The sequence below is a fragment of the Chelon labrosus genome (assembly GCF_963514085.1).
Source record: "Chelon labrosus genome assembly, chromosome: 1".
Lineage (NCBI taxonomy): Eukaryota > Metazoa > Chordata > Actinopteri > Mugiliformes > Mugilidae > Chelon > Chelon labrosus.
In genome coordinates, this window is record NC_140337.1 from 36,035,370 (window position 1) to 36,061,931 (window position 26,562).

General features: G+C 44.7%; 2 protein-coding genes across 2 annotated transcripts in view; one reads left to right on the forward strand and one right to left on the reverse strand.

Moving 5' to 3' along the window:
- The window catches only part of LOC311492916 (uncharacterized protein), a gene marked incomplete at both ends in the record, with an annotated part of 225,698 nt that overhangs the window by 27,165 nt on the left and 171,971 nt on the right, over positions 1-26,562 (reverse strand). The gene's annotated exons all lie outside the window — the stretch shown is intronic.
- LOC311487332 (uncharacterized protein) lies at positions 11,607-26,248 on the forward strand. The gene is made up of 11 exons (XM_084543580.1): positions 11,607-12,155; positions 13,198-13,533; positions 14,650-14,991; positions 15,066-15,176; positions 15,843-16,166; positions 17,143-17,463; positions 19,336-19,659; positions 21,655-21,978; positions 23,568-23,891; positions 24,824-25,147; positions 25,242-26,248. The coding sequence occupies exons 1-11, from the start codon at positions 12,083-12,085 to the stop codon at positions 25,295-25,297; spliced, it is 2,859 nt and encodes a 952-aa protein (XP_084399706.1). The 5' UTR covers positions 11,607-12,082; the 3' UTR covers positions 25,298-26,248.

Sequence of the window (26,562 nt, forward strand, 5' to 3'; positions counted from 1 at the left end):
AAGTCTGAATCATTTTTAGTTATACAGACACCCAGGTATTCAAAATGTTCAAAAGATGTTTTGAAAGGTAGATCAGATAATGGATATGCCATGGCTGCCGCATTAATTGGCATTAATTCACTTTTTTGGAAATTTAGTTTGTAGCCTGAGATCTGACCAAACTCCTCTAATAGGTTTAAGACAAGAGGGAAAGCTCTGTCTAAGTCAGAGACAAAAAGTAAGAGGTCATCAGCATACAGGGACACTTTATGTTCCACGCCAACCCTTGAAATACCTGGTATCTGACTGGACCTTAGAGCCAACGCCAATGGTTCAATGGCTATAGCAAACAAGAGTGGAGAGAGTGGACACCCCTGACGGGTCCCACGCTTGAGGGGGAAGTAGTCAGAATAATCATTGTTCGTGCGAACACAGGCTTGGGGGGACGTATATAAAAGTCTAATCCATGATATGAAGGTATTACCAAAGCCAAAACGTTTTAAGACAGAAAACAGATATGACCATTCTACACGGTCAAATGCCTTCTCTGCATCCATGGAAATAACCACCTCAGGAGTGTCAGAGGGTGTCGGTGTATAAACAATATCAAATAAACGTCGAACATTATGAAAAGAATGTCTGTCTTTAACAAACCCAGTTTGGTCAGTACCTACAATAGTTGGCAACACAGTCTCCAGGCGCCTAGCCAACATTTTGGCCAAAAGCTTGACGTCTGCACATAGCAGAGAGATGGGGCGGTAGTTACCACAAGAAAGTGGGTCTTTGTCCTTTTTTAATAGGAGAGAAATAGTGGCCTGTCTTAATGTGGGGGGAAGACTGCCATTTTGCATAGATTCATTAAACATGTTAAGTAAAATTGGGGCTAATTGATCTGAGAATGTCTTATAAAATTCAGCCGGAAGACCATCAGGGCCTGGGCTTTTACCACTCTGCATCAGCGTCAAAGCACTACTGAGTTCACCAATTGAAAAGGGCTCATCCAATCTAGATGATGTCGCGCTGTCAATGGAGGGAATATCCAAAGAGTTAAAAAAATTGTCATACCTTTTCTCATCAGCCACGCATTCAGAGGTGTACAATTTGGCATAAAAGTCTCTGAAATGATTGTTAATGACCTTTGAGTCAATAGTTGTCCCATCAGAAGTACTGATTTGAGTTATATGTTGTGATGAAGATGCTTGTCGGATTTGGTGTGCAAGCAGTTTGCTAGGTTTATCTCCAAACTCATAAAATTTATGACGGGATTTTGACAGTGACTCTGCTGCTTCATTGGAAGCCAGGAGATCAAATTCTGCCTTTTTCATGAGTAATTCTTTGAACAGATCTGCATTAGGTGAATCCACACATCTAGACTGAAGCTCTGATATATCCCTAGCAAGGCTGGCACTTATCTCTGAGGTGATCCTTTTCTGATGAGCTGAGTAAGAAATTATCTCTCCTCTCAGGTAAGCTTTGCACGCCTCCCAAATGGCTGCTGCCGATGTGTCTGGGTTTACATTGGTAGAGATATACACATCAATGCGGTTCTTAATTGTCAAAACAAAATTTGGATCAGAAAGCAATAAAGAATTAAAGCGCCAGGGTGAGCGTGTCAAAGATCTACCAGGAAAAGAGATGTCAACAACCATTGTTGCACGGTCAGATATCACAATGGGAGTATAGGAACATGAACTGACAGATGGTAGGAGTTTGCTATCAATGAGAAAGTAATCAATGCGAGAGAATGTGCCATGGACAGGAGAAAAGAAAGAAAACTGTTTGGTACTAGGGTTAAGGAAGCGCCAGGCATCCGTGACAGCATATTGCTCCATAAACAGCTGAATTACTCTTGATGATTTAGATAAACTAGAGGGCTTATTGGATGATCGATCAAGCGAAGGGTCAAGACAACAATTGAAATCACCAGCAAGAATGAGTTGGTGAGAGATCAAGTCAGAAAGAGAGAAAAAAAAGTTTTTGAAAAAAATATCGTTGTCCCAGTTTGGGCCATACACATTTGCCAAAATCAGACTATTACCTCCCATTTTGCCTGTGATGATGACATAGCGCCCATTTGTGTCAGACACCACTTTGGTCACAGAGAATGGCACTGATTTGTGAATAAGAATGGCAACTCCCCGGGCCTTACTTGAGAAAGAGGAGTGAAAGAGTTGGCCCACCCAGCCCCTCTGGAGTTTAAGGTGATCTGAAGGCAGAAGATGAGTCTCTTGTAGAAAGGCTATTTTAGTGTTGAAATGTGTAAGATGGTTAAACACTTTGTTGCGTTTGACAGGGGAGTTCATACCCTTAACATTCCAACTAACAAATCTTAAAGCGCCCCCCGGTGTACGCAGAGTATTTGTGTTTGCCATCATGTGATAGGGTAATTTTGAGGGTGTGTTGCAATAACAATCACTGATTCGTCTGTCAAAGACAACGCCACCTGCTCCCATCCCAGCACCAGAGATGAGAGGTAGAGCACTTGCTTAAGTTGAATACCTAAAGTCATAAGAGCAGCAGCATGCACGCAGGAGAAAAGAAAATACACATAAAACACATAGAAACTAACTAAAATTACATTAACCCAGGACCCAATCCCACCCCCCCTCCCCATAATTCCAGCTACTGCATCGATACGCAGCAACATGGAGCACTCTGATTCTGTGATCAGCATATTTCCCACGCTTCCTAACGTTAACGCGCTGCTCCCACAGAAGTTGAAAAACTCACGTAACCGATTATGCTAACGTTATAACAACAAAAACGTTGCAATAGGCAAACAGGCTTACATTTAGTAATTGCGCACCAGCCAGCATTGACATTGTCAGAAATTAAACCAACACCTCGCATACAACCGGAGGGAAACAACAGTACAATGTGCTGTATAATGGGCGCATACACAGAGCAAGGGTTAAATCAGCTCCATTATCAGCGGAGCATTTAGCTACCGTCAAGCTAGTGCTAACATGTGGCTAACGAGACAGATAGATATTGAGTTCGTTAGCGCCACAAAACACACACACTAAAGGGCACTTACGTTCAAGCCATTAAATATAAAGTTCAGTCGCTTGCATGATTCTCCGCCTGCAGACCTTGAACAAACTTGGTAGCTTCTGCGACAGATGAGAGCCAAACCCGCTCTCCATTAGGCAAGGTGATGCGAAGCTTCGCAGGATAAAGAAGAGCCGGCTTGTATCCACGCCGGTAGAGCTCAGCCATGCAGGGTTTGAACTCGCCGCGCCGCTTCAACAGGTCCGGGCTGTAGTCATCATAGATGCGAATCTTGTGGCCATTGTAGAGCAGATCGCCTCCTTTCCGTGCCTCACGAATAACCAGGTCCTTAATTTGGAATCGATGGAAACGAATGATGACCGGTCGTGGCCGCTGGCCTGGAGTAGGTTTTGGAGCTAGGCTTCTATGAGCTCGGTCCAGCTCAGGGAGAGAGCCAAGCACCGTCTCGCCAAAGACATCCAAAAGCATCTGAGAGAAGAATGTGGACGGACGAGTGCCTTCTATGTTCTCAGGTAGGCCGATTATCCTTATATTTTGTCGTCTGCTGCGGCCCTCTAGGTCAGCCATCTTGGCTCTAAGAGACTCGTTGTCACGCAGCATGGCAGAGCATGCAATCTCTAGTTGTTGGATGCGATGATCAGAGTCGGTGGCATTGTCTTCCAACGAGGAAATCCGTTGCCCATGGTCAGTGACCTTTGTGAGCAGGGTGTCCAATGTGTTGGTCAGCGAATCAAAGGAAGCCTTGAAGTCAGCAGCAAGCGCACTCCTATGTTCCCCCAGTAGAGAGCTAATATCCGCCATGCTAATTCCAGCGCTAGCAGACGACATTGCAGGATGGCTTTTATCTACTTTGCCCTTAGGTTTCGACATTTAGAGACTGTCTGTATGAAACGCACTAGTATAAAACTTAAAATGGCACGCACTAGTATAAGAATATACTGAAAAAGGGTAGCATAAAAGGTAAATACAAAGCTTGGTCGTGGGAGCGAGCCGCGCACACGTCTACTCTGCACACTGCATTCCGGAAGTCCCCTATCACTCACTCTTGACGCATGTCAAGGCCTCGAGACCATAGATCACGTGATACGTCCCGCTAAACGAAACGTCTGTTCGAGACAACAACTCTGCCGGTTTTCTGGATCAAAGTCATGGCAGAATACCCCGAGATCGCCACAACAGCACTGAAAACGCTGTTGCCATTTCCGACATCTTGTCTGTGTGAAGCAAGGTTTTCTGCAGTGACAGCAACCAAAACAAAATTACGAAGCAGACTGGACATAAGCAACACACTTCGGGTTTCATTGTCTCCCATTACCCCAAGATGGGACCGTCTTGTTGCAGCAAAACAAGCTCAGGGCTCCCACTGATTCAGTGCTACTGTGAGTAGAGAGTGTTTTCATGCACTTTTTGTTTTTGTGGTGTGTCTTATTTTGAAGGCATGTTTTAACGTTACCATAGCGACCAGAGAGCATTGGGGCAGAGACATGTTACTCGTGTCATGTTCGGTTGTTGGTGTGACGTTATGATGACGCTGCTAATAAAGTTGCACATGAATACACAGTGGATTTACGTTTATTATTGACACGTTTATTGTTTTTATCTGCTACACCTTCTGGTCCGTGAAAATACTGTCTGACATTAAACCGGTCCGTGGCCCAAAAAAGGTTGGGGGCCGCTGGCATAGAATACATTAGGCTACCATGTCTTTTCACTTTTCATCAACTTTTATAGGAAAATACTCAATGCTGTTATTCTGGCAAAGGACATGTACACAGTATTCTATGTAAATTTGACAATATATGTTACTTTGTAACAATCTGAATCACACAACCTTGAGGGTAAACCATGCTGCTGAGTGGCCTCCAGGAAGAAGTGAAATGCTGTTGAAGCACGGTTGTTTGTCGCTGCATTCAAGTACAGTATCTACAAAAGTCAAATCAAATGTAAACCAGTTAAAAGGCATGCATGTGTGTCTGCACCAAGAGAACACTCGCAAACTGCACAAACAAATTGTAAAATAAACAACATGGCTGGTTGATTATAACTTGTAGGCAACTGCTAAATTTGAACCATTTTTTCAGTCCTTTAGCATAGTTACCCTCTGCCTAATCATAGGCTACTGTACAGCCCTCCACCGCTGCTGCTTTCTTGGCTTTAATACAAATAGTTGGGGCATAAATGTGCTTAGACCATGAAACAAATCTGACATATTGGCCAAAGGGTGGCACTACACAGAAGGTGATGGAGAAATTAACAATTACAAGGTTCCTTCCTGGGAAGCATGAGTACATGGAGCAAATGGCTCTTGACTCATTACCATCAGATGTTATGTTAAAGGTCAAGGTCCAGGTAAAGTTAAATGTTTGACCTGGGGATGGCACTTAAGTACTGTAAAGACACTATTATAATCTCAAAAAATAAAATGCTGAAACAAACCACACAAAGACAAATTATTCTAATGTCATTTTCTGGGTGGTAATGGATGGTTAATCAAAGCTTCTAAGTGTTACAGACTACACAATGTTTATCAAGACACAGGTCTATGCTGGTATAGCTGGTGCAGAGGAAATCTAATAGCACTCAAGTTACCTTTCTGGAAAAACCATCGATTCCTCCAAATATGACAATGTTGTATCTGGGAAAGAAAACATATGACTTTTTCCCCATGTGTGTGTATGTGAAAAGCGAGAGGGATTTTTCGACGATTTTTCACGTCGCATACTTCTTTTTCTAAAACGACTACGGCCACAATTTTCACAGTACGCGCGTGGGAACAACACTAAATTGTAGAAAACCCTCGGCTGACGCTCACAATGTGTTCGTTTTCTCAATAGGACTTGTAGTTTTTGATTTATGAGCATTTGTTCGGAGGGCAAATCCTAGGGTACAGGAGAGAAGGGAGTATAACATATAGAATATCATGTGCGGCATGTAGTCGTGGCAACGGGCCCTGACGAGCAGGTTCAGCACAGGTGCACACAGAAAGTGGAGGGAAAGGGTTCTCAGTGGATAACAGGATCTGCCAAAACATTAAAACCACCCCTTCCACTACTGTAGGGGCCAGAACCTGACACTATGACCCCCCCCCCCCCCCCCCCCCCCCACTATAGCATTACAGACACAGACTGACAAAACATTAGGGACTCTCAGACCATTACAATGGGGAGGCAGAGTGGCACAGTGCCCCAGAGTGAGGAGTGTCCCGCTCCAACTGCCAATAAACTCCCATTCAAAATTTGAAGCTGATTTTCGAGGAAAGCTGAATCCACCCTCTTCTTATACTCGCCACAGTTTCCACAATATTTACTCCAGAGACACCAAAATTACATCAGTGTGTTCGGGAACTTCTCCTGCCAATACTGTCTGTTTTTTTTTCTGATGTGAGCTTTGGTTTTGCCTCAGTGAGCCCAAATGCGAGGACTGTCAGAGGGCAAAAAATCTAAATTTCTTCCTTCTCCTCTCCTGTGTCTGTGAGTAGTCATGGCAACCAGCAAAGTCACCATGGCAGCAGCAAAGGCCTCAGGCCAGGGCCACAGCTGCAGTTTATTTCATTGACTGTATATACTATGGACAAACCCTTCGTGACGTCACCCATTGGTTTCTGAATAGAGAGCCGAAGTCCCGCCCCCTCTACTTCCGGGTTATGGGACCTATCTTTCGAAAAAATATGAACGGCAGTCTATGGCGAAAGATAAATTATTTTCTGGTCCCGATCGACTTGTGCCTTGGATTATACATATGTTGTTTTTCAGAATAAAAAATGATTTTACATGTCAAGAATGTCACAGTTTGTCGCAAGATAGTTAAGTAAAACGCTATGGAAAATACGTAATTAAACGAACTACAAGTCCCGCATGCTGGCGTGTACAGAACCGACCAAAACTCCCTTCGTGTAACTACAGCTCTCGACATGACCCGATTTATAATGATTTTCACCTCGTTTGATGCTTCTGCCTTCGTCCTGGAAGAAGACGGTAAAGCTCAACAAGGAGACAGCCATAGTTCTCTAGGGATCTCTAGAGAGATGTAGTTCACTAAGCGATCTCATACAAAACCTAATGTTGTTCAGCTTATTTACGTCAAATAATTTATCTCTTGACGTGAAAAATTATCTTTTAAATTCACACACATCATATGTGAAATTCATGCCACAATTCGATCGGGACCAAAAAATAATTATTATCTCTCCATAGACTGCCGTTCAGATTTTTTTCGAAAGATAGGTCCCATAACCCGGAAGTAGGGGGGCGACTTCGGTCGCCATGTTGGATTTGCTTTACTCCGCCCACACTCGGATACTCCAAATATGGGCATGGGTGTCGTGTTGGGGCGGAGCTAAGGCAGCCTGGACGCTGAAACCCGCCCACTCAACTCTCCGCTACCGTGTTAGCTCAGGCTACCGAGCTAGGCTAATCGCTATCCGCGGTGCTAGCAGCCGGCTAACACGGCAAAGCGGCCAACTCCCCCTTTTTCCTCACCCGTCCTCCCAGCACCCCAGCTCACCTTGCTCGAGGTAAGTTCACCAGAAGATATATAACACTCGAAATAATCAGTTATGTCTTAATTTTAGTTATACACAACAAATTAAATAAAGGTAGTAACTTGGTTAAATTACAGCTGTAGATTTTGTCGATTGCTGCAGAACTTTGTCGAGTTGTCATAAAACATTTACTCAAAACACCAACGAACCTGAATCAAATGACTTCACCGTTAAACTTTTAAGTTATATTTTTATTAAATAATTAATATTTCGAACAACTTTAGTGGATTATGTTCCTTGAATAAGTTTACTATCGTTAATAAACAATGTTGGTGCTGGCTGCTGTTTAAAGCTCTTACCATAAATTACATTATGATCTGAAAAAGACGGGCACATTTATATTTATTACAAGATGATTCTCTTTCAGTAACTAGTTAATATACGTACTGGTATTAATTTTTTTACCCTTCAAATGTGACATAATAATTTTGTTAACTTAAACTTTTTTCCTTTCCATACCGTTCGCGTCTGTCTCGACTATCCAGGCGGGCGCCATCTTGGGGAAACTGAACTGTCTGTTGCCGGAAGAAAGCACTGAGAGCATAGAGAAGCACTGAACTCTCTTCGTTCAGTGCTTCTCTATGCTCTCAGTGCTTTCTTCCGGCAACAGACAGTTCAGTTTCCCCAAGATGGCGCCCGCTTGGATATGTGAGCCAGACATGAACGGTACTGTATTCCTTTTTTAATAAACTGCCTGTATACTTGCAAAGTCCTCAATGCTTCGGTTTACATGTAGAGACCCTAGTTATGCTACCGTGTAAGTGTGGTGATATTGTGAGCCTTGTTAGTGGTATAGAAATAGCGATTTCTTTTTATGTGTTGGTGCGCCCCGAAGGCTAGCGTTGTACGCTAAATAGCGGTTTGCAAGAAAACTGGTCACATTTGACTAACAAAACAAATGCATGAAAACAAATACCAGAGAACGGTCGAACTCGGTACACATGTGTTATTAACCCCAGGTTCATTTTGCGCCGGAGTTCCCCTTTAATAAAGTTCATTCCATTGACTCGTATTGGTTCGCGGGACAGAGCTGCCTCCCCCAATATGGCGGCGACGTTGACGTAGGGTCCAGCGCTCCATGAGGCGTCTATGCAACATTGCTGATTTCTCCAGTCAGGAATGAGCTAGAGCCATGACACTCCCTCTGCACATGCTCAGTAGGCCCCTCCTTCTTTCTGGAAGTTAACAGCCACATGTCATCATTCCGTCTGGGAGAACTGAAATTCAAGGTAAAAAATTAATTTTTTTATGACCAGAATTTTTATCATACTGTCTAAACTGTTCAAGTATTGATCTTTATAGTTATATAGTTTGAATATGCAGTTTCTTAGCTCTTAACAGACGTAGGAAACATGTGGTAAAGCTAATGTGTTAGGCTAGCATCGCTAGTTTTAAGATGGCTGCCGGGGGGGGGGGGGGGGGGGCAGACAGACAACTGTCCCTTATGGCAACATTAATGACAATTAGATAAAATAGATATAAAAGGCAATTCAGTGGTTTGATAAAGAACATATTTCAATAGCCAGGTGTCTCCTCTTTGTATTTCTGCCAATTACTTTTTTAAAAGACAAACTAGGCTGCAGTGTATCTGTCAGGGACCAAGCAAAAAGGCAAAAGGACAACGGTGTAAAAAGAAGAATTATTTTTAATGTCTTGAACAAAATAACAAAATAAAGTAATTCAAATAAACAACTAGGAAAAAATAAGCTATCAAAAATTTGGGCCAGAAATCAAAATGAGGTCAACTAAGCAATAAAGAACTAAGGCTTCAACCTAACACAACATAACTAAACCAGACGGGCTCCCCTCAAATGAGGCACAAGGGGATTATATAGACAAAGACTAAACCTAGACAGAAACATGGGGAGCTTAACTGACAACAACAACAATAAACATTCAACAAACTTAAAGATACCTAAATATAACCAACCATCAAAAGCAACTATATACCGAAAAATAATTATCTTTACAGGAAACAAAATCAAAAAAACCAAACAAAGATTTCTCTTAGAATTTCAAATCAAGTCCCCCCTGTTCCACTCTCCCTCCTGGCTCCTTCCACTTCCTGTGGGCTGTCCTTAAAAGGCCCTCTTGACCAGGTCTCCAGCCTTTTGTCCGTGGAGCTCGGAGAAACAAAAAGGTAAGTATTAATTGCAACTTAAAACCCATGTGACAGAATGTTAACTAAATTGTGTGCACCCAAATTAGACAGCAAACTGTCAAATGAATAAAGTGTGTGGTATGAACATAAAAGACTATGTGTAATGTCATTATTTGATAAAATGTCTGAGTGTAAAAAGTGTAAAAGTGTAAAAGAAATACTAACACTAGCGTGCAGCAGCTGATGCAGCCGCCACAGTATCCTACATTTTCTGTTCTGTTTTTTTCAGTATGCCACGAGACAGGAAAAGGACAACAGATAGGGGTGTCCCTCTACCTATTCTATCCTTAGCTGCTGATGTAGTAACTACTGAAGGCAGAACAGTGAGGTCTGTGGCAAAACAATATTCCATTTGCCACACAACCCTCTACCGCTATATAAAAAAGAGAGAGGCTAGGTCCAGGAGAGGAGATGAGGACAGGTTACTGGACTCCCTGGAGGGTCTTCTCAGCTCAACAGGAAGATAGCCTGGCAGAATACTGCAGCTGACCTTTTCTATGGTCTCACCACTAAAGACGTAAGCATGAGGAAGGTATTAAAGCAGAGTGGAGGCTTAAAGGGAGGGCTGGTAGGGAGAATTATATAAGAATATGAGGTTGTGAAATAATAAGAGAAAGTATTCCATCCATTTTGCAGGTTCGTCGATTGGCCTTCCAACTGGCTATCCATTACAAGTGCTCCTACCCTGAAACCTGGAATGAGTGCTCACTGGCTGGCCGGGATTGGTTTATGGGGTTCATGAAAAGACAGCCCCGTCTGTCTATACGGTGCCCTCAAGCTACCAGTCTCACACAGAACACGAGCTTCAACCGTCACAATGTGTCCTTGTTTTATGACAACCTTGCCAATGTCCTTGACAAATACAAATTTGAAGCAAAGGACATCTGGAATATGGATGAGACCGGGGTCACAACTGTCCAAGAGCCAGAAAATGTTGTTGCCGGGCGCGGCGTCAGACAGGTGGAGGCAAACCTTTTAAATATTATTAAGTCAATGAACTCTGTCTCTGGTCTCAAATAAACAAAAAAAAGTTTTGAAAAATTATGCAATTTTTCCATATATGGGGACAGTTGCAACAGTACCGAGGGGCAGTTGCAACTGTCATTTAGATGTAATAAAACTCATAATTGCATAATTTTTCAAAACTTTTTTTTGTTTATTTGAGACCAGAGCACTTGTAATGGATAGCCAGTTGGAAGGCCAATCGACGAACCTGCAAAATGGATGGAATACTTTCTCTTATTATTTCACAACCTCATATTCTTATATAATTCTCCCTACCAGCCCTCCCTTTAAGCCTACACTCTGCTTTAATACCTTCCTCATGCTTACGTCTTTAGTGGTGAGACCATAGAAAAGGTCAGCTGCAGTATTCTGCCAGGCTATCTTCCTGTTGAGCTGAGAAGACCCTCCAGGGAGTCCAGTAACCTGTCCTCATCTCCTCTCCTGGACCTAGCCTCTCTCTTTTTTATATAGCGGTAGAGGGTTGTGTGGCAAATGGAATATTGTTACACATTTTTCAAATGGAATATTGTTACACATTTTTCAGGGTCCATTTAAGTACAAATTACTTCCATATTATGATATGTACGCATGTTGCAGCAGTATGGACAGGTAGGTGACATGTATGGATTTAATATATATATATATATATATATATATATATATATATATTTTGTCTTTCTAAAACAAACGGTCGCTGAGAAACTGAAGGAAATGTAAAAAGTGTTGCAACTGCCCCCACTCTCCAGCTGACCTAAGCAGTGAAAAACAAAGGAGGCGCCACCGTGTGGCGTAAACTGGTAATTTTCCATATGATACTCTGGCTGTTACACTCAGCTACTACGGGCAAACGGGCAACAGTAGCCCGTACCTGTACACGTTCATGATCAAGAACACAATGGAACAGTTCCTGAAGTAAAAGTCCACATGTGTTATCAGCAACAATGAGTCAGAGATCACATGACTGCTGACTGATTGACATGCACCAGGAAACATCTTTTTAATGTTGGACTTCATTTCAGTAGTTCCTCCTCCAAGGTAGTGATCCAGCCTGGAGCAGAGAGCAGCTGTGTGCAGGGAGCACTTTGTACTTTGCTCAGGGGTACTTCAGTCGGTGGTGGAGGGGAAAGCGTTTGGATTGAAGTCACGTGATTTACAAGAAACTCTGCAGCGGAGTCTGCGCATGCGCACTCTGTCCTTCCTGTCAGCTCCACCCTGTCTCAGACTGAGAGACTGAACCAACTCTGAACTCTCAGTCGGGACTCTGCAGCCTCACAGCTCCACACACACCAAGTGGAAACAGAAACTTGTGGATTTACTGATCTAACGTTGCTTCTCTGATATTCTCTGAAACTCCCGGCGGACTTTAACGGAAGCAGACAGAGAACATGTCTGCTGGAAGATCTGCGTCTCTCTGCTGGACTCTGCTGTCAGTCTGTCTGCTGGCTTCTTCCTCTGCAGGTCAGCTCAGCTCAGTTTATCTATATTTCACTGTAAGTGTTTATTTTTGTGTTGTTCTGTGTGTGGATTGTTTTGTCGGTCAGTAAAAATCCACCGAGACTCAACCTCATGTCTAGGACTATATGAATTCTTTAGTCATTTCTCCATAAACATTTTTGTATCAGTACTCAAGATGAACATTGTGTCAGGGGTCACGTTAACCGAATATTTTCCGTCATTGACCGTTTTTGTTTTGTTTTTTAAATGTGAGGGAAAAATCTTTCGGCCATCCGTCATTTTGACAGATTGTAATTCACACCCCTGACCACTTGGTGGCGAGTGACCTTATTAATTGGATCTTGTGTCTAATCACAGTTTTCATTCCAAACGTTCCGTGATGTCCTGGTACACCGATTATACTGATGCACACATCAGAGCAACCAAAATGGAGGAATCGGATGAAAGCACGTTGGTAGGAATGACGGAAGGCAAATTTTATTTAAAAAAAAAAAAACCTGGAAGCCTTGATAAAAGCGGAGTTTTGTGCAAATTGTGAAAAATAAAAGAGTTAGCATACCACCGAAGCACTTCAACCCTACGGTACATAACAGCTGGCACCGGGACAGCCATTTAAAGTCAATACTGAAAAAGTACGTAAGTTAATGAAAATTAAATTCTATTGAATATGTCATTATTGTCATTTAAAAAAATTAAAGTGACGGGTAAAACTAGACTATGACGGGATTTTTATGACTCTGTCAGTCAAAATGACAGACAATGAAAAAGTCTAGAACCACCTCTGGACTAAATCTACATTGATCATGATTTGTCCATATTCTCTGCTCCTAGTGTCTCATTAGTCTGGAACACATTTACAATCTACAGTCAGTCTCCAGAACTGAAAGAACAAACTGATGAAGGCTGACAGACCACAATCATACAGTCTCTGGTGTCCTCTGGTCCTGTCCTCCAGAGACCAGTGTCCTCTCTTTGGTAGCTCCTCCCACTGACTGACTGCTGCATGTTGACCTTTAACCTCTCTGCTCTGTCTTGTTTCCTTCAGAAAAGAGAACCATCAGAGCTGAACCTGGACAGACTGTCTCTCTACCATGTAAAGCTCTGAACAATGATCCTGTCACATCTGTAGAGTGGATCAGAACTGACCTGAAGGAAGATAAATATGTTCTTTGGTATCGTGGTAAGAGCTTTGTTACTGTCAACCAGCATCCATCTTATAAGAACCGAGTGGATCTACAGGACAGACAGATGAAGGATGGAGACGTGTCTCTGATTCTGAACAATGTGAAGATAGAGGACAGTGGAACATACGAGTGTTATGTTGTTCAGAATACAACAAAACAGAAGAGGAGCATCATCAGACTGGAAGTAGTTCCACCAGGTGAGTGAGTAGAGTTGAGTTTGTGTCTTTGTCTCTGATCAGAGTTGAAGCTGCTTCCTGGTTGTTGATGTGAGAGAGAAAGATCTCAGATCAGATGTTGGACTTTTAGAAAGATGTTGTTGATGAGACTTTCTAGAAAACAGCTGGTCTGAGTGATGTGATCAGAGTGCAGTAGATAATGTCTGACAGCAGTTTGTTCTTCACTCATCAGCTACCTCACACCTCACACCTGCTTCTGTTGCTTCTCTGATCTTTAAAAACATAAAGAACATGAATCCTGATCCATAGCAGCCTCCTCCTGAACAATCAGCTGATCCTCAGCAGCTTTAAATGTCTCAGATCAGTTTCCAGCTGAACTCTGAGTGTCCTGCTGCTGTCTCTTGAGGACAGACAGGAGTTAACAATGCTGGACATCCAGCAGACATGAGCAACCCACTGTAGCAGCTGACCTCCAACACTCAGCAAACAGCAGGACTGTATCCACAGAGGAAGGACTCAGTGGAAGCTCTTCATTTATTCCTCTGCTCATCATTTTATGACCTAACAGCTCCAACACTGTAAAACACCTCTATTAGAAACATGACTGAATATTCTGTTAACTAGTAAAATGTGTCCTGAAGAAGAAGAGAAGCACTAGGACTCTGATGAAGGCCTTCAGATGCTACGTCTTCTTCAAACCACTGAGCTGTCTAACCCAGGAGTGACCTGGATGATGTGCTTTAGCTTCATCAGTCTGTCCTCTGTCTGATATTTAGTGTTCAACAGGGAGTCTGCAGACTGTTTCTTCAGCTTCTTCTATGTTTAATGTTCATAATATTCAGTAATCATCCTGCTTTGCTGTGGTCTTCTTGTTGACAGCAACAACAGATGTGGATGAAATGTTGCTTCATTCAGACTCATTGTTGGGACCATGGAGTCATTCATTGTGTTGTGTTAACACTTGGAACAGTAACAGTGATTATTATTGTTAATAACCATGTTATTGTCATAAAGCACAACAACATGTTGAGGCTTCAGTTTTAATGTTTGCTGCATTGATCTGTGTTTGACCTGAGGATGGACCAGACATGAGATGAGCTGCTGACATGAACCTTCTCTGTCTCTGTGTCCTCACAGTTCCCCAGCTTATCTCAGTGGAAGTGGATGAGGGGGACCAGTCTGTCCTGCTGCCCTGTGAGTCTCAAACTTTAGATCTGGACTGCCCCACAGTGGAGTGGATCCGCTACGACCTCAGTCCTTTAACCGTCCACCAGCGTCACACAGAAGGTGATGACCTGAAAAACCAAAACCAGCTTTACAGCGACCGAACATCCATGAAGACTGACGCTCTGACAACTGGAGACTTCAGCCTGAATCTGAGGAACCTCCAACCGTCTGACAGTGGAACCTACACCTGCTCCATCACAGACTTTAGGATTGGATACCAGAGACTGAGAGATGTACATCTGCAGGTCAAAGGTCAGCAACAAACCAGCTGCTGTAGATACAGGTCAGAGGTCAGAGGTCATGTTGTTCTTTATGTTTCTCCACAGAACCACCTCCAGTCTGGCCTACAGTTCTCATAGTTCTCATAGTTCTCCTGGTTGTTGTTCTTGGTGTCGTTGGGGGTCTTCGGTATCTTTGTCGACACTACTTCATGCCAGGTGAGTCTCTACTACTACACTACCCATAATGCTGATGGTAACATGTGTCCTGTGGAGGAGACTTGTTCCAGCTGCTGAAAGAGTTCAGAGTTCAAACAGCTGCTACAGAGAGCTGAAGAGAAACTTCCAGGTTTAGTTCCAGAAGTCAGAAACTCTTCATCAAACATGTCTGCAGCACTTTACAGGACGCTTTGACTAGTTACCAAGGAACGAGTCAGGAAGACATCAGGGACAAACGGAGACACAATCCAGCTCTAATCAGAAGCTCCTGACGTCCTCAATCAGGACCTGAGCTCTGAGCTCATGAGTCCAGGTCTCTCCCAGTCCCAGTAAAACCAGAGCAGAGGGTTAGGGTTCTTCCTCATCCATTCATCTGATTGGTTCCTCATTAGTTCCTGACTTCTTCTTTGGTAACTGCTCCAAATGTCCTGAAGAAGAAAACTGGTGTTCAGTCACAAACTAGTTTCCACTGGTTTGTGTCAGAGGTGTGACAGACGTCAGGTGAGCTCAGGTCACCTGGTTGATCCACGTCCTCAAACAAACTGAACACTGAGAGTCCTCCACCAACATGAGACACATAGACAAGGATGGACAGAGACGTCCTGTTACCATCAGAGCTGCTGCTGCTGTCTCTACAGCTGATGATGGGATTTGTTGTCCTCTCAGTCTACCAGGTGGAGGTGGATTCAGGGGTGGAGTCTGTCCAGCTGATCTGCAAAACCACAGCTCACCTGCCTAAAGACGCTAAAGTGGAGTGGAGGGACAGTAACTTCAGGAAGGTCCATGTGTATCAGAACGGCTCTGACCAGCTTGAAGACCAGAACCAGATTTACAGAAACAGAACAAAGATGAAGAAAAACCTGAAAACTGGAGACCTCAGTCTGACCCTGAAATACCCCACAGATGGAGACAAAGACACCTACACCTGCACCGTCTACAACAAGGAGGGAAACATCCTGATGGAGAAACAAGTGGTGCTCAATGTCAGAGGTCAGTACTGTAGATACAGGTCAGAGGTCAGAGGTCAGTACTGTAGATACAGGTCAGAGGTCAGAGGTCAGTACTGTAGATACAGGTCAGAGGTACTGTAGATACAGGTCAGAGGTCAGAGGTTAGTACTGTAGATACAGGTCAGAGGTCAGTACTGTAGATACAGGTCAGAGGTCAGAGGTCAGTACTGTAGATACAGGTCAGAGGTCAGTACTGTAGATACAGGTCAGAGGTCAGAGGTCAGTACTGTAGATACAGGTCAGAGGTCAGTACTGTAGATACAGGTCAGAGGTCAGTACTGTAGATACAGGTCAGAGGTCAGAGGTCAGTACTGTAGATACAGGTCAGAGGTCAGAGGTCAGTACTGTAGATACAGGTCAGAGGTCAGTACTGTAGATACAGGTCAGAGGTCAGAGGTCAGTACTGTAGATACAGGTCAGAGGTCAGTACTGTAGATACAGGTCAGAGGTCAGAGGTCAGTACTGTAGATACAGGTCAGAGGTCAGTACTGTAGATACAGGTCAGAGGTCAGTACTGTAGATACAGGTCAGAGGTCAGAGGTTAGTACTGTAGATACAGGTCAGAGGTCAGAGGTCAGTACTGTAGATACAGGTCAGAGGTCAGAGGTTAACTGATGAACTGATGACTCTCTAACAGACTGATCAGCTGACTGACCTTAGAAATAATGTCCATGTTCTAATGAGTCCTACAGTAATCAGTCAGCTGCTGATCCAGCTGTGGTAAAGTAGGGGGGGGGGGGGGTTTATCTTCCTGAACATTAATGTTGTAAACATGTTACTGATGTCACATGATTGGACAGACACCAAAGACAACACTGTCTCTGTTCAATGGAGAATGGGACATATTTCAGACTGGAACCAGTCAAACATGTTTCACTCCAAATATTTCTCTTCAATGTGCTCAGAGCTGCTGCTGCTGTCTCTACAGCTGATGATGGGATTTGTTGTCCTCTCAGTCTACCAGGTGGAGGTGGATACAGGGTTGGAGTCTGTCCAGCTGACCTGGAAAACCACAGAGCTGCCTGAAGACACTACAGTGGAGTGGATGGACAGATACAGGAAGGTCCATGTGTATCAGAACGGCTCTGACCAGCTTAAAGACCAGGACCAGATTTACAGAAACAGAACGAAGATGAATGAAGACCTGCTGAAAACTGGAGACCTCAGTCTGACCCTGAAATACCCCACAGATGGAGACACCAAGACCTACACCTGCACCGTCTACAACAAGAAGGGAGACATCCTGATGAAGAAACAAGTGAAGCTCTATGTCAGAGGTCAGTACTGTAGATACAGGTCAGAGGTCAGAGGTCAGTACTGTAGATACAGGTCAGAGGTCAGTACTGTAGATACAGGTCAGAGGTCAGTACTGTAGATACAGGTCAGAGGTCAGTACTGTAGATACAGGTCAGAGGTCAGTACTGTAGATACAGGTCAGAGGTCAGAGGTCAGTACTGTAGATACAGGTCAGAGGTCAGTACTGTAGATACAGGTCAGAGGTCAGAGGTAAGTACTGTAGATACAGGTCAGAGGTCAGAGGTCAGTACTGTAGATACAGGTCAGAGGTCAGTACTGTAGATACAGGTCAGAGGTCAGTACTGTAGATACAGGTCAGAGGTCAGTACTGTAGATACAGGTCAGAGGTCAGAGGTCAGTACTGTAGATACAGGTCAGAGGTCAGTACTGTAGATACAGGTCAGAGGTCAGAGGTCAGTACTGTAGATACAGGTCAGAGGTCAGTACTGTAGATACAGGTCAGAGGTCAGAGGTCAGTACTGTAGATACAGGTCAGAGGTCAGAGGTCAGTACTGTAGATACAGGTCAGAGGTCAGAGGTCAGTACTGTAGATACAGGTCAGAGGTCAGAGGTCAGTACTGTAGATACAGGTCAGAGGTCAGTACTGTAGATACAGGTCAGAGGTCACTACTGTAGATACAGGTCAGAGGTCAGAGGTCAGTACTGTAGATACAGGTCAGAGGTGAGAGGTCAGTACTGTAGATACAGGTCAGAGGTCAGTACTGTAGATACAGGTCAGAGGTCAGTACTGTAGATACAGGTCAGAGGTCAGAGGTCAGTACTGTAGATACAGGTCAGAGGTCAGAGGTCAGTACTGTAGATACAGGTCAGAGGTCAGTACTGTAGATACAGGTCAGAGGTCAGAGGTCAGTACTGTAGATACAGGTCAGAGGTCAGAGGTCAGTACTGTAGATACAGGTCAGAGGTCAGTACTGTAGATACAGGTCAGAGGTCAGTACTGTAGATACAGGTCAGAGGTCAGTACTGTAGATACAGGTCAGAGGTCAGTGCTGTAGATACAGGTCAGAGGTCAGAGGTCAGTACTGTAGATACAGGTCAGAGGTCAGTACTGTAGATACAGGTCAGAGGTCAGAGGTCAGTACTGTAGATACAGGTCAGAGGTCAGTACTGTAGATACAGGTCAGAGGTCAGAGGTCAGTACTGTAGATACGGGTCAGAGGTCAGTACTGTAGATACAGGTCAGAGGTCAGTGCTGTAGATACAGGTCAGAGGTCAGTACTGTAGATACAGGTCAGAGGTCAGTACTGTAGATACAGGTCAGAGGTCAGAGGTCAGTACTGTAGATACAGGTCAGAGGTCAGTACTGTAGATACAGGTCAGAGGTCAGAGGTCAGTACTGTAGATACAGGTCAGAGGTCAGTACTGAAGATACAGGTCAGAGGTCAGAGGTCAGTACTGTAGATACGGGTCAGAGGTCAGTACTGTAGATACAGGTCAGAGGTCAGTACTGTAGATACAGGTCAGAGGTCAGTGCTGTAGATACAGGTCAGAGGTCAGTGCTGTAGATACAGGTCAGAGGTCAGAGATCAGTGCTGTAGATACAGGTCAGAGGTCAGAGGTCAGTACTGTAGATATAGGTCAGAGGTCAGTGCTGTAGATACAGGTCAGAGGTCAGAGGTCAGTACTGTAGATACAGGTCAGAGGTCAGTACTGTAGATACAGGTCAGAGGTCAGAGGTTAACTGATGAACTGATGACTCTCAAACAAACTGAACACTGAGAGTCCTCCACCAACATGAGACACATAGACAAGGATGGACAGAGACGTCCTGTTACCATCAGAGCTGTTGCTGCTGTCTCTACAGCTGATGATGGGATTTGTTGTCCTCTCAGTCCCCCAGGTGGAGGTGGATTCAGGGGTGGAGTCTGTCCAGCTGATCTGCAAAACCACAGAGCTGCCTGAAGACGCTAAAGTGGAGTGGAAGGACAGATATAATAATGTGGTCCATGTGTATCAGAACGGCTCTGACCAGCTTAAAGACCAGAACCAGATTTACAGAAACAGAACGAAGATGAATGAAGACCTGCTGAAAACTGGAGACCTCAGTCTGACCCTGAAATACCCCGCCTGGGCGGACACCAAGACCTACACCTGCACCGTCTACAACAAGGAGGGAGACATCCTGATGAAGAAACAAGTGAAGCTCAAAGTCAGAGGTCAGTACTGTAGATACAGGTCAGAGGTCAGTACTGTAGATACAGGTCAGAGGTCAGTACTGTAGATACAGGTCAGAGGTCAGAGGTCAGTACTGTAGATACAGGTCAGAGGTCAGAGGTCAGTACTGTATATACAGGTCAGAGGTCAGTACTGTAGATACAGATCAGAGGTCAGAGGTCAGTACTGTAGATACAGGTCAGAGGTCAGAGGTCAATACTGTAGATACAGGTCAGAGGTCAGTACTGTAGATACGGGTCAGAGGTCAGTACTGTAGATACAGGTCAGAGGTCAGTACTGTAGATACAGGTCAGAGGTCAGTACTGTAGATACAGGTCAGAGGTCAGAGGTCAGTACTGTAGATACATGTCAGAGGTCAGTACTGTAGATACAGATCAGAGGTCAGAGGTCAGTACTGTAGATACAGGTCAGAGGTCAGAGGTCAATACTGTAGATACAGGTCAGAGGTCAGTACTGTAGATACGGGTCAGAGGTCAGTACTGTAGATACAGGTCAGAGGTCAGAGGTCAGTACTGTAGATACAGGTCAGAGGTCAGTACTGTAGATACAGGTCAGAGGTCAGAGGTCAGTACTGTAGATACAGGTCAGAGGTCAGAGCTGTAGATACAGGTCAGAGGTCAGTACTGTAGATACAGGTCAGAGGTCAGAGGTCAGTACTGTAGATACAGGTCAGAGGTCAGAGGTCAGTACTGTAGATACAGGTCAGAGGTCAGAGGTCAGTACTGCAGATACAGGTCAGAGGTCAGTACTGTAGATACAGGTCAGAGGTCAGAGCTGTAGATACAGGTCAGAGGTCAGAGGTCAGTGCTGTAGATACAGGTCAGAGGTCAGTGCTGTAGATACAGGTCAGAGGTCAGTACTGTAGATACAGGTCAGAGGTCAGAGGTCAGTACTGTAGATACAGGTCAGAGGTCAGAGGTCAGTACTGTAGATACAGGTCAGAGGTCAGAGGTCAGTACTGTAGATACAGGTCAGAGGTCAGAGGTCAGTACTGTAGATACAGGTCAAAGGTCAGAGGTCAGTACTGTAGATACAGGTCAGAGGTCAGAGCTGTAGATACAGGTCAGAGGTCAGAGGTCAGTGCTGTAGATACAGGTCAGAGGTCAGTACTGTAGATACAGGTCAGAGGTCAGTACTGTAGATACAGGTCAGAGGTCAGAGGTCAGTACTGTAGATACAGGTCAGAGGTCAGTACTGTAGATACAGGTCAGAGGTCAGAGGTCAGTACTGTAGATACATGTCAGAGGTCAGAGCTGTAGATACAGGTCAGAGGTCAGAGGTCAGTACTGTAGATACAGGTCAGAGGTCAGTACTGTAGATACAGGTCAGAGGTCAGTACTGTAGATACAGGTCAGAGGTCAGAGGTCAGTACTGTAGATATAGGTCAGAGGTCAGTACTGTAGATACAGGTCAGAGGTCAGAGGTCAGTACTGTAGATACATGTCAGAGGTCAGAGCTGTAGATACAGGTCAGAGGTCAGAGGTCAGTACTGTAGATACAGGTCAGAGGTCAGTACTGTAGATACAGGTCAGAGGTCAGTACTGTAGATACAGGTCAGAGGTCAGAGGTCAGTACTGTAGATACAGGTCAGAGGTCAGTACTGTAGATACAGGTCAGAGGTCAGAGGTTAACTGATGAACTGATGACTCTCTAACAGACTGATCAGCTGACTGACCTTAGAAATAATGTCCATGTTCTAATGAGTCCTACAGTAATCAGTCAGCTGCTGATCCAGCTGTGGTAAAGGGGGGGGGGGGGGGGGGTTATCTTCCTGAACATTAATGTTGTAAACATGTTACTGATGTCACATGATTGGACAGACACCAAAGACAACACTGTCTCTGTTCAATGGAGAATGGGACATATTTCAGACTGGAACCAGTCAAACATGTTTCACTCCAAATATTTCTCTTCAATGTGCTCAGAGCTGCTGCTGCTGTCTCTACAGCTGATGATGGGATTTGTTGTCCTCTCAGTCCCCCAGGTGGTGCCGGTGGATTCAGGGGTGGAGTCTGTCCAGCTGCCCTGGAAAACCACAGCTCACCTGCCTGAAGACACTAAAGTGGAGTGGATGGGCAGTTGCAGGAAGGTCCATGTGTATCAGAACGGCTCTGACCAGCTTAAAGACCAGGACGAGATTTACAGAAACAGAACGAAAATGAAGAAAAACCTGAAAGCTGGAGACCTCAGTCTGACCCTGAAATACCCCACAGATGGAGACACAGACACCTACACCTGCACCGTCTACAACAAGGAGGGAGACATCCTGATGATGAAACAAGTGAAGCTCTATGTCAGAGGTCAGTGCTGTAGATACAGGTCAGAGGTCAGTGCTGTAGATACAGGTCAGAGGTCAGAGGTCAGTACTGTAGATACAGGTCAGAGGTCAGAGGTCAGTACTGTAGATACAGGTCAGAGGTCAGAGGTCAGTACTGTAGATACAGGTCAGAGGTCAGAGGTCAGTACTGTAGATACAGGTCAGAGGTCAGAGGTCAGTACTGTAGATACAGGTCAGAGGTCAGAGGTCAGTACTGTAGATACATGTCAGAGGTCAGAGGTCAGTACTGTAGATACAGGTCAGAGGTCAGTACTGTAGATACAGGTCAGAGGTCAGAGGTCAGTACTGTAGATACAGGTCAGAGGTCAGAGCTGTAGATACAGGTCAGAGGTCAGTACTGTAGATACAGGTCAGAGGTCAGTACTGTGGATACAGGTCAGAGGTCAGAGGTCAGTACTGTAGATACAGGTCAGAGGTCAGAGGTCAGTACTGTAGATACAGGTCAGAGGTCAGTACTGTAGATACAGGTCAGAGGTCAGAGCTGTAGATACAGGTCAGAGGTCAGTACTGTAGATACAGGTCAGAGGTCAGAGGTCAGTACTGTAGATACAGGTCAGAGGTCAGAGCTGTAGATACAGGTCAGAGGTCAGTACTGTAGATACAGGTCAGAGGTCAATACTGTAGATACAGGTCAGAGGTCAGAGGTCAGTACTGTAGATACAGGTCAGAGGTCAGTACTGTAGATACAGGTCAGAGGTCAGTACTGTAGATACAGGTCAGAGGTCAGAGGTCAGTACTGTAGATACAGGTCAGAGGTCAGAGGTCAGTACTGTAGATACAGGTCAGAGGTCAGAGCTGTAGATACAGGTCAGAGGTCAGTACTGTAGATACAGGTCAGAGGTCAATACTGTAGATACAGGTCAGAGGTCAGAGGTCAGTACTGTAGATACAGGTCAGAGGTCAGTACTGTAGATACAGGTCAGAGGTCAGTACTGTAGATACAGGTCAGAGGTCAGAGGTTAGTACTGTAGATACAGGTCAGAGGTCAGAGGTCAGTGCTGTAGATACAGGTCAGAGGTCAGAGGTCAATACTGTAGATACAGGTCAGAGGTCAGTACTGTAGATACAGGTCAGAGGTCAGTACTGTAGATACAGGTCAGAGGTCAGTACTGTAGATACAGGTCAGAGGTCAGAGGTTAGTACTGTAGATACAGGTCAGAGGTCAGAGGTCAGTACTGTAGATACAGGTCAGAGGTCAGAGGTTAACTGATGAACTGATGACTCTCTAACAGACTGATCAGCTGACTGACCTTAGAAATAATGTCCATGTTCTAATGAGTCCTACAGTAATCAGTCAGCTGCTGATCCAGCTGTGGTAAAGGGGGGGGGGGGGGGGGGTTATCTTCCTGAACATTAATGTTGTAAACATGTTACTGATGTCACATGATTGGACAGACACCAAAGACAACACTGTCTCTGTTCAATGGAGAATGGGACATATTTCAGACTGGAACCAGTCAAACATGTTTCACTCCAAATATTTCTCTTCAATGTGCTCAGAGCTGCTGCTGCTGTCTCTACAGCTGATGATGGGATTTGTTGTCCTCTCAGTCCTCCAGGTGGTGGTGGATTCAGGGGTGGAGTCTGTCCAGCTGATCTGCAAAACCACAGAGCTGCCTGAAGACACTAAAGTGGAGTGGATGGACAGATACAACAGGAAGGTCCATGTGTATCAGAACGGCTCTGACCAGCTTGAAGACCAGAACCAGATTTACAGAAACAGAACGAAGATGAATGAAGACCTGCTGAAAACTGGAGACCTCAGTCTGACCCTGAAATACCCCAGAGATATAGACACCAACACCTACACCTGCACCGTCTACAACAAGGAGGGAGACATCCTGATGAAGAAACAAGTGAAGCTCTATGTCAGAGGTCAGTACTGTAGATACAGGTCAGAGGTCAGAGGTCAGTACTGTAGATACAGGTCAGAGGTCAGAGGTCAGTACTGTAGATACAGGTCAGAGGTCAGAGGTCAGTACTGTAGATACAGGTCAGAGGTCAGTACTGTAGATACAGGTCAGAGGTCAGAGGTCAGTACTGTAGATACAGGTCAGAGGTCAGTACTGTAGATACAGGTCAGAGGTCACTACTGTAGATACAGGTCAGAGGTCAGAGGTCAGAGAGCTTTTCCAGCTCCTCCTGTTCTCAGATCAGTTCCAGCAGCAACAAGCTGTTGACATCAGTGGAAGTAGAGAAGGAGCCAGAGCCAACAGGTGAAGCTCTCAGAGATATCACATCCTTAATGAGCATCATGAAAGCAGAAGGAAGTTTCTCAGAGACGGCGGCTCACAGCTCTGTTCTCCTTACAGATCAAGTGTTGATCATTCAGAGAAATCCTCTGCTGCTCAACAAGTGACAGAGCAAAGATCAGGTTGATATGAAGAACTTGACAGAGCAACACACACTGATAGTGACCTGTTGATGGCTTTGACTGGATCTATACTGGAGTCAAATATTCATCAGCAGTAGATGGAACTGGAATGAAAGCTTTAAGCTGAACTGTTTCCTTTAGTTGGAGGTCCAGAGTCATGGCAACCAGACAGCTTTAGTTTGTTGTGTCTGATAAAGGAGTCACTGCTCAGGACGTCCTGGATGGTGATTGGTGGAAACCAGAACTCACATCAAGACTCTGATCATCTGCAACACCTTTCTAGATCTCTGTCCTGTTCCTTCTGCTCTCATCTGCTTCTGTCCTTCAGCTTTCTCTACAATCATTCAATAAAGTCATGAAAACCTGCTGCTGCTGCTGCTGCTGCTGCTGCTGCTGTCTCTACAGCTGATGATGGGATTTGTTGTCCTCTCAGTCTGTCAGGTGGAGGTGGAGGACGGGGTGGAGTCTGTCCAGCTGCCCTTCAGAACCATAGAGCTGCCTGAAGACGCTAAAGTGGAGTGGATGGACAGATACAACAGGAAGGTCCATGTGTATCAGAACGGCTCTGACCAGCTTAAAGACCAGAACCAGATTTACAGAAACAGAACGAAGATGAATGAAGACCTGCTGAAAACTGGAGACCTCAGTCTGACCCTGATATACCCCACATGGAAAGACATTGGAGGATACATCTGTAGTGTCTACAACAAGGAGGGAGACATCATGAGAAAGAAAACAGTGGAGCTCAGAGTGAAAGGTTTGTCTCTTTCTTTCTTTCTTTCTGTCTGTCTTTGTCTCTAACTGTCTTTGTTTCTGTCTTTGTCTCTAACTGTCTTGTGTCTCCTCTGCAGACAGAGTCCAGGTCCAGGATGAAACGTCTCCTCTGATGGCTGAAGAGTCAGTTTGATCAGGTTGTTGATCTTTGATTATTGATCAGTGAAGGATCTGATGGACGATGGATGAAGAGAGGAGGACGCTTTGTCAGCTCCTGGTCCTGGTCTGAAGACTCTTTAAGGATCAGTGTTGATCAGCTCTGTGTTATGGCCCAGTGTGATGACCTCGTCCTCTCTGTTCACTTCTGCTAACTGACCAGTACAACCCCCTGTTCTGTTCTGGTGCCCCCTGACCCCTGACCCCTGACCCCTGACCCCTGAGCCCTCCCCTAACGTTGGACCAGTTCCAGTCTGCTGTCATCACATCCTCTGGTTCAAGGTTCAGTCAAACTAACATCCTGGGAGTGTGTGTCCTGTGAGGAACATCTCCCCATGATGCTAATCTGACTGTTACTGATGGTTACTGGTGCTGGTTCAGTTCTGAAGTGAGTGTCGTCAGGATTTCATTTTCCTCTGACTAGAAAGAGCAGAGAAGGTGACTGAGTAGCATCCACCTCCCACTGCTGCTCCTTCTTCTAGCCTTTAAGAACCGTGGACTCCTGCTACTCCCTCTACTCCTCCAGATGTTTTTATTCCTCCCTCACATCTGGGCCCGTGTGAGCCGCTTCAGCTTGGTCTGGTGCATTTCAGGATCATGTATCCAACATTGTATTTTATTTTTCTATTAACGTGCTGATTGCTTTTTTAATGCTTTTCTATTCTGCTGGGAGGTTTGTGTGTTTATTGAAGCACCTGAAGAAGAAATGCAGCCTGAGATACTAATACTGTCAAAGAGTCCATCTACAGATGGAGTGAATGAGCAACATGTAGAGGATGGAATGGCTCTAACTGTGATGGAAAGGTCAAAGCTCCAGTAAACCCTCCCTCTCTGTGTTTGTCAAGCTGATGATGAACGCTGTTTGCTGCACTCTTGTTGTCCTGAGCTTCTTTGCAGAGCTTTGATGAATAAAATGAAGCTGAAAGGATTTGCTGGCTGCTTTCTTTTCTGCAGTCTGAGAATCTAAAAGGTGTTCAATCCAGAGTCTAATCTCTCTGAGTCCAGCTCAACCAGTCCCACACAAACTACAACTACAACAACACAGCAGCAGTTTTCCAGGTAACGTCAGGTCAACAACCTGCAGAGGTCACAGTCAGGTCTTCAAATAGTCCAGCAGTCTCTCATTATGTCCTCAGTTCATCTGGAACAGTTCAGAGTGACGTCTCTCTTCATATCTAACTGAATAATATCATATCAAACCTAAATCAGGCCTGGTTTCAGTTGAATGATGTCCTGCTTGTA

Bases quoted from the DNA above. Each gene is read 5' to 3' on its own strand.
- LOC311487332 (XM_084543580.1), top strand. From the start codon at position 12,083: ATGTCTGCTGGAAGATCTGCGTCTCTCTGCTGGACTCTGCTGTCAGTC. The intron at 13,534-14,649 runs GTGAGTGAGTAG...GTGTCCTCACAG, and splicing joins ACTGGAAGTAGTTCCACCAG to TTCCCCAGCTTATCTCAGTG. The intron at 15,177-15,842 runs GTGAGTCTCTAC...TTGTCCTCTCAG, and splicing joins TCGACACTACTTCATGCCAG to TCTACCAGGTGGAGGTGGAT.